The 8,095-nt window shown below is 39.9% G+C and overlaps 1 protein-coding gene across 1 annotated transcript; it reads right to left on the bottom strand.

The window, feature by feature from the left end:
* Positions 1–7,089: 7,089 nt before the first annotated feature.
* On the bottom strand, positions 7,090–7,732 carry LOC107005889 (histone H3.2-like). Its single transcript, XM_015204567.2, has one exon. It carries the CDS (start codon positions 7,659–7,661, stop codon positions 7,251–7,253), a length of 411 nt encoding a protein of 136 aa, XP_015060053.1. The 5' UTR covers positions 7,662–7,732; the 3' UTR covers positions 7,090–7,250.
* Positions 7,733–8,095: the final 363 nt, after the last annotated feature.

The raw sequence follows: 8,095 nt of genomic DNA, 5'->3' as shown, positions 1-8,095 counted from the left end.
GGGGGGGTATGCACTCTCCGAGGCTCGTTTGACCTTGAAAATGGGTGGGACGGTCCATGAGGGCCAATCGGATGCATGGACAAGGTCTTAATGGATGTCCACAAAAAGTTATTGTAACTTTAACATCGGAATTCGGATCACCCAAAAAATGGTTTGCTATAGCACACAAAAATCGTCTAAATGGGGGGTATGCGCGCTTCGAAGCTCGTTTAGCCTTGAAATTGGATCGGACAGACCGTGAGGTCCAACTGGATGCATAGCCAAGGTCTAGACGGACGTCCACAAAAAAATTTTGAATTTTTGACGTCGGAATCCGGATCACCCAAAAAATGGTTTGCTATAGCACACGAAAATCATCTAAATCGTGGGGGGGCGTATGCACGCTCCGGGGCTCGTTTGACCTTTAAAATGGGTCGGACTGGCCGTGATGGCGAATCGGCTTCATAGCCAAGGTCCTGACGGACCTCCACAAAAAAATTTGCATTTTTGACGTCGGGATCCGGATCACCCAAAAAATGGTTTTCTATAGCACAAGAAAATCGTTGAAATGGGAGGTATGCGCGCTTCAGGGCTCGTTTGAACTTGAAAATGGGTCAGACTAGCCGTGATGGCCAACCAGCATAGCCAAGGTCTTGACGGATGTCTAAAAAATTTTTGGCATTTTTGACGTTTGAATCCGGATCACCCAAAAAATGGTTTGATATAGCACACAAAAATCATCGAAATAGGGGGTATGCGCGCTTCGGGGATTGTTTGACCTTGAAAATGGGTCGGACTGTCCATGAGAGACAATCAGATTCATAACCAAGGAATTGAGGGACCTCCACAAAAAATTTTGCATTTTTGACGTTGGAATCGGGATCAACCAAAAAATAGTTTGCTATAGCACACAAAAATCGTCTATATGGGGGTATGCGCACTTTGGGGCTCGTTTGACCTTGAAAATGGGTCGGACTAGCCGTGATGGCAAACAGGCTGCATAGCCAAGGTCTAGACAGACGTCAACAAAAAAAATTTGAATTTTTTATGTTGGAATCCGGATCACCCAAAAAATGGTTTGCTATAGCACACGAAAAATGTCTAAATGGGCGGTATGCGCGCTTCGGGGTTTGTTTGACCTTGAAAATGGGTCGGACTGGCCGTGATAGCCAACTGGATGCATAGCCAAGGTCCTGACGGACCTCCACAAAAGATTTTGGTTTTTTTTACGTCGGAATCCAGATCACCCAAAAAATGGTTTGCTATGGCACACGAAAATTATCGAATTAGGGAGGTATGTGCTCTTCGGGGCTCGTTTGACCTTTAAAATGGGTCGTACTGGATGTAAGGGCCAACCGTATGCATAGAAAAGTCGTGAAGGACATCCACAAAAAATTTTGGCATTTTTGACGTCGAAATCCACATCACCCAAATAAATGATTTCCTATAGCACAATAAAATCTTCTAAATGGGGGGTATGCGCGCTTCAGGGCTCGTTTCACCTTGAAAATAGGTCGGACTGGCCGTGAGGGACAATCGGCTGCATACCTAAGGTCTTGACGGACGTTAATAAAAGATTTTGGCATTTTTGACAACGGATTCCGGATCACCCAAAAAATGGTTTGCTATAGCACACGAAAATCGTCTAAATGGGGGGTATGCACTCTCCGAGGCTCGTTTGACCTTGAAAATGGGTGGGACGGGCCATGAGGGCCAACCGGATGCCTAGACAAGGTCTTAATGGATGTCCATAAAAAGTTATTGTAATTTTGACATCGGAATTTGGATCACCCAAAAAATGGTGTGCTATAGCACACGAAAATCGTCGAAATGGGGGGGATGCTCGCTTCGGGGCTCGTTTGACCTTGAAAATGGGTGGGACGGGCCATGAGGGCCAACCGGATGCCTAGACAAGGTCTTAATGGATGTCCATAAAAAGTTATTGTAATTTTGACATCGGAATTTGGATCACCCAAAAAATGGTGTGCTATAGCACACGAAAATCGTCGAAATGGGGGGGATGCTCGCTTCGGGGCTCGTTTGACCTTGAAAATGGGTGGGACGGGCCATGAGGGCCAACCGGATGCCTAGACAAGGTCTTAATGGATGTCCATAAAAAGTTATTGTAATTTTGACATCGGAATTTGGATCACCCAAAAAATGGTGTGCTATAGCACACGAAAATCGTCGAAATGGGGGGGATGCTCGCTTCGGGGCTCGTTTGACCTTGAAAATGGGTGGGACGGGCCATGAGGGCCAACCGGATGCCTAGACAAGGTCTTAATGGATGTCCATAAAAAGTTATTGTAATTTTGACATCGGAATTTGGATCACCCAAAAAATGGTGTGCTATAGCACACGAAAATCGTCGAAATGGGGGGGATGCTCGCTTCGGGGCTCGTTTGACCTTGAAAATGGGTGGGACGGGCCATGAGGGCCAACCGGATGCCTAGACAAGGTCTTAATGGATGTCCATAAAAAGTTATTGTAATTTTGACATCGGAATTTGGATCACCCAAAAAATGGTGTGCTATAGCACACGAAAATCGTCGAAATGGGGGGGATGCTCGCTTCGGGGCTCGTTTGACCTTGAAAATGGGTGGGACGGGCCATGAGGGCCAACCGGATGCCTAGACAAGGTCTTAATGGATGTCCATAAAAAGTTATTGTAATTTTGACATCGGAATTTGGATCACCCAAAAAATGGTGTGCTATAGCACACGAAAATCGTCGAAATGGGGGGGATGCTCGCTTCGGGGCTCGTTTGACCTTGAAAATGGGTGGGACGGGCCATGAGGGCCAACCGGATGCCTAGACAAGGTCTTAATGGATGTCCATAAAAAGTTATTGTAATTTTGACATCGGAATTTGGATCACCCAAAAAATGGTGTGCTATAGCACACGAAAATCGTCGAAATGGGGGGGATGCTCGCTTCGGGGCTCGTTTGACCTTGAAAATGGGTGGGACGGGCCATGAGGGCCAACCGGATGCCTAGACAAGGTCTTAATGGATGTCCATAAAAAGTTATTGTAATTTTGACATCGGAATTTGGATCACCCAAAAAATGGTGTGCTATAGCACACGAAAATCGTCGAAATGGGGGGGATGCTCGCTTCGGGGCTCGTTTGACCTTGAAAATGGGTGGGACGGGCCATGAGGGCCAACCGGATGCCTAGACAAGGTCTTAATGGATGTCCATAAAAAGTTATTGTAATTTTGACATCGGAATTTGGATCACCCAAAAAATGGTGTGCTATAGCACACGAAAATCGTCGAAATGGGGGGGATGCTCGCTTCGGGGCTCGTTTGACCTTGAAAATGGGTGGGACGGGCCATGAGGGCCAACCGGATGCCTAGACAAGGTCTTAATGGATGTCCATAAAAAGTTATTGTAATTTTGACATCGGAATTTGGATCACCCAAAAAATGGTGTGCTATAGCACACGAAAATCGTCGAAATGGGGGGGATGCTCGCTTCGGGGCTCGTTTGACCTTGAAAATGGGTGGGACGGGCCATGAGGGCCAACCGGATGCATAGACAAGGTCTTGACGGACGTTAATAAAAGATTTTGGCATTTTTGACAACGGATTCCGGATCACCCAAAAAATGGTTTGCTATAGCACACGAAAATCGTCTAAATGGGGGGTATGCACTCTCCGAGGCTCGTTTGACCTTGAAAATGGGTGGTACGGTCCATGAGGGCCAACCGGATGCATAGACAAGGTCTTAATGGATGTCCATAAAAAGTTATTGTAATTTTGACATCGGAATTTGGATCACCCAAAAAATAGTTTGCTATAGCACACGAAAATCATCAAAATGGGGGGTATGCGCGCTTCGGGGCTCGTTTGACCTTGAAAATGGGCCGGACTTCCCGTGATAGCAAATCGGTTACATAGCCAAGGTATTAAAGGACGTCGACAAAAAAGTTTTGCATTTTTGACGTCGAAATCCGGATCACCCAAAAAATGATTTTCTATAGCACACGAAAATCGTCGAAATGGGGGGTAAGCGCGCTTTAGGGCTCATTTGACCTTCAAAATAGGCCGTGAGGCGCCGTTCCCCGAGAACCACCCCCCTCCCTCCCCCTCGGTCCTCTAGGCGTCGTGCCCCGAGGACCTCCCCCCTCCCCTTTTGTTCATTATTTGAGTTCATGTGAGCTTCCATTGAGGAAGAAGAGACGAATTGGGGTCAAAACGGGTTAAAATATTTGGGTCAAAAACATATGGGGCTTTTTTGGGTGGTATATGAGTTTTTTAATCAGTTAAATTAATTATTAGGGTAATCAATAAAATAGTGACACGTCATTAATGAATTTGGGCTGTTAAATATAAGGGTAAAATAGAGTCAAAAAATTGACATTTTAGGTCCGAAAGGTAGACGAAGGGTAATTTTATACCAATTTACATAGTTAAGGAGTACTTTAGGCCATTTTTTCTGTTTTTAAAATCATTAATTATCAGATACATAATTTTAGGGATTTGTATCAATTACCGTTTCAAGTTTACATTACAAGCAATAATTTCCAATAACATTAACCCCTCCCCCCGCCGGCTATTCAATTCATCACGCCACTATCCCCACATTGTTCATTTTCCTCATCTATGTCAAAAATTCTCAGTCACGTTTTTTTATATCTCTCAAAGATAATTAGGGTCATTTCTCATATTATTTTTGACGAAGAAATAGAAAGAGTCCTTGACTCATTGAAGCAAATTCTACGAATGAAAGTACATGCTCCAACAATCAACATATTGACTCAAATCCCCGCGCAACAAATAATGAAATTCTGACAAAGGTTAATGCTTCTCCGTCAAAGATTAGTCAAGCAAAGAAAACGGTTAGTCATGCAAATCAAAAGGAAAAAGAGAGGAAGGTGAAAATTGTAGAAGCAACTCATTCTAATTCTAGTTCGGATTCAAATTTTGTAAGTGAGATTGAAAAAATGTTGAAATTGGTTAGTCTTCAAAACCATCAATAAGAATAATAATAAGGAAGGAGGACTCATAAATCCCAATTTCAAAAAAATAAAATAAAAAATGATTAGGGTAAGTATTATGTTTAATTTATTTTTGAGTTATTCAATTTAGTGTTTTTTTTTTGGTTAAAATATTGTATTATGATCATTATTGTTACGAAACTTATATTAATGTGAAACCACGAAATTTGAATAATATTTGTATGAACCTGACATTAATATATGACTATTAATATTCTATACATTTATACTCAAATCATTCATATATTCAGCAAATTTTGCACGAAATCATTCTTTAGATAGTATATAAAATAACCAAAAAAAAAACGTACCAACAAAATCATAGAATGACTACAAGGAAAAAGGTCTTTAGCGAAGGGAAAGTTGGTCGTTAAAAGCAAAAATCCGATCGTCTAAATCTCAATGACGACCAGATGTCATTTGGTCGTTGAAAGTACTTTCAACGACAACATACATTCCAATCGTTATACATCCTTTTTAGCAATCGAACTTGCCCTTAGTCCAACTTCTTCTAACAATCATTATTCCTTTCATTAATTGTAGGTTAGTTTCAATACAAATACTATTAACGATCAAATTTGTCGTTGCTAATTGACCGTATTATAAAATAAAGAGAGTTATAAAAGAATTTCAAAGACCCTATTTTCATTTTCTATTATACGAAAAATTATACTAATGAATAAATTAATTATGTAATTTATGGAAACACTTGCAATATATGAAACAATTTAATTCATCGTATAGAACTTCATTGTTAATACAAAAAATTAAATAAAGAAAGATATACCATATTCAAGAGGCTCAACTCCTAACAAGAAAAAAGTTGCAACATATAGAAATAACAAAATATTGTCTTTAGACCACCCTTAACCAAAGTAAAAGCCCTCTTCATCTTCAACTTGCTCCGTACTTTCTTGAACGATATATTCAAATGCTTAAACTTTAAACAAAAGAAGTTTATGTCAATTAGTAACAAGGAATAAACACTCGAAGTTGAAAACTATAATGTGCATACCTATATGCTAAGAAAATACATTTTGAAGTTCATATTATTGTATAACTGTAACACAATGTAGGATCAAATGGACAACATAGAAGGATGTTATCTAAATAAGAAAAGAAAAATATTGTAACCGAAAAAAAAAATACCAGTCTTGGCTTCCAAAGCATTGTATTGACTGGATCCAAGTAACCAATCCACAATAATTTGTGCATCATAAACTTGAGATATGACATTGACTGGTTCAAGACAAGAGCAGTAGAAAATAATTCAGCTTTAGAGCAATTTCCATATGCGCCTGAGTTTGAGGCACACCAAGCACTGAAAAGATGGGCAAAAGACACTACTTTGTATTATGCTGTAAATAGTGATAACAGGACAAAAGATTCTCATCAAGAGCTTAGTGTGTAATAATCTTGAAAGGATTTAACAATCATAAAATGCATGAAAGTGATGAGGACTTTATCAGCTTTTAGAATTAAGCTCCTTTGGTATGTTATTTATGCATTTAGCTTCCTCAGTTTTCAAAGATTCCAAAGTACCACATTCACTGCCACCATAGCCTTCACAACCACTGGTTTTAACCTAGTTCCTCCACAACAACCACAATAGAAAAGGGATCAAAAGGGATGAAGGACATAGCAACACAGCTACAACACTTTCATTACATCGAAATCTAACACTAGAAGGAAATCAACAGTTTATTAGATAGAATATTTAAAAATGAACAGCAAAAAACTAAGAAAATAAATCGGACAGACAAACATTAAACTCGTAAAATGAACTTACTCAACAGAAACTATAGATTATGAGGAAAATTATACGTTTCCTGCAACGATCAACCAAAGAACACATAGGTAAACCCCATCACAACATTATGTTCATCTTAACTATAAGAAGCTACTGCTAATTTTACATATTTTAACCCCTCATAACTGATATGCTTTCTCAATAAAGAAGCTATTCCACAAAAAGAAAAAGATACTTACTAATGTTGCTATTCATCTTATATATGGTTGTTCATGGAAGAGCATCAACAACAAAAAATAAAAAACTCAATTTACACCCTAAGTAGTGTTTCTATCTTCAATTGTGAGCAAGAAACATACCAACGAAATTGCAAAATCTTTGATTGAAGAAAACAAAGCACAAATTCCATTAATTGAACTGAAATCATCTGTTAGATTTACACAGCTAACCCTACCATTCCAACAACAGATCCAAATAACAAACAGTAAAACAGATGAAAACACTAACAACTTTTTTCTTCCTAAGCCCTTTCTCCACGAATCCTCCTTGCAAGCTGAATATCCTTAGGCATAATAGTAACCCTCTTAGCATGAATAGCACAGAGATTAGTATCTTCAAACACTCCAACAAGGTACGCTTCAGCAGCCTCCTGTAGAGCAGCAACAGCACTGCTCTGAAACCTCAGATCCGTCTTGAAATCCTGAGCGATCTCCCTCACCAGCCTCTGAAACGGCAACTTCCTGATCAACAACTCAGTCGACTTCTGATACTTCCTGATTTCTCTTAAAGCCACAGTTCCTGGTCGGAAACGGTGAGGCTTTTTCACCCCTCCAGTTGCCGGAGCAGATTTTCTTGCTGCCTTAGTTGCTAGTTGCTTCCTTGGTGCCTTACCGCCAGTGGATTTGCGAGCTGTTTGCTTAGTACGAGCCATTTTTAGTGTATATTGAGAAAAGTTGAAGATGTTTAACAATGGTGAAATTTGAGTGAAGGGTAATGGGGGATTTTATACAGAGAGATGGAGGGCGGGAAATTTGGAAATTTTGGAGAACTTGTAATTTTTTTGGCGCTAAAGTGGTTCAGAGTGAATGTAGACCGTTGATTGTGATTTTGTGTTAACGGTGGAGATTGGAGAAGAGATGGATTACTCGGATAGCGATCTATGTGCTGCTAAAGTAACAAATGTGTAAATGCCACGTGGATATCAAATGTAGTTAATTTTCTTAGTTCTTTTTAATCATAATTTTGCTACCACATTTTTCGGTGGTTATTTTATTCACTTGAAAAAATGGCATTAGCTTGTGAATAATTTGTTGAAATTATATAAAACGAATTTCCATACATAGAATTTACGGCCAAATTGACTAT

Source organism: Solanum pennellii, chromosome 1 (genome assembly GCF_001406875.1).
Source record: "Solanum pennellii chromosome 1, SPENNV200".
Taxonomy (NCBI): domain Eukaryota; kingdom Viridiplantae; phylum Streptophyta; class Magnoliopsida; order Solanales; family Solanaceae; genus Solanum; species Solanum pennellii.
The sequence above is the reverse complement of the archived record's forward strand: the minus strand, read 5'-3'. Positions and strand labels throughout refer to the sequence as shown.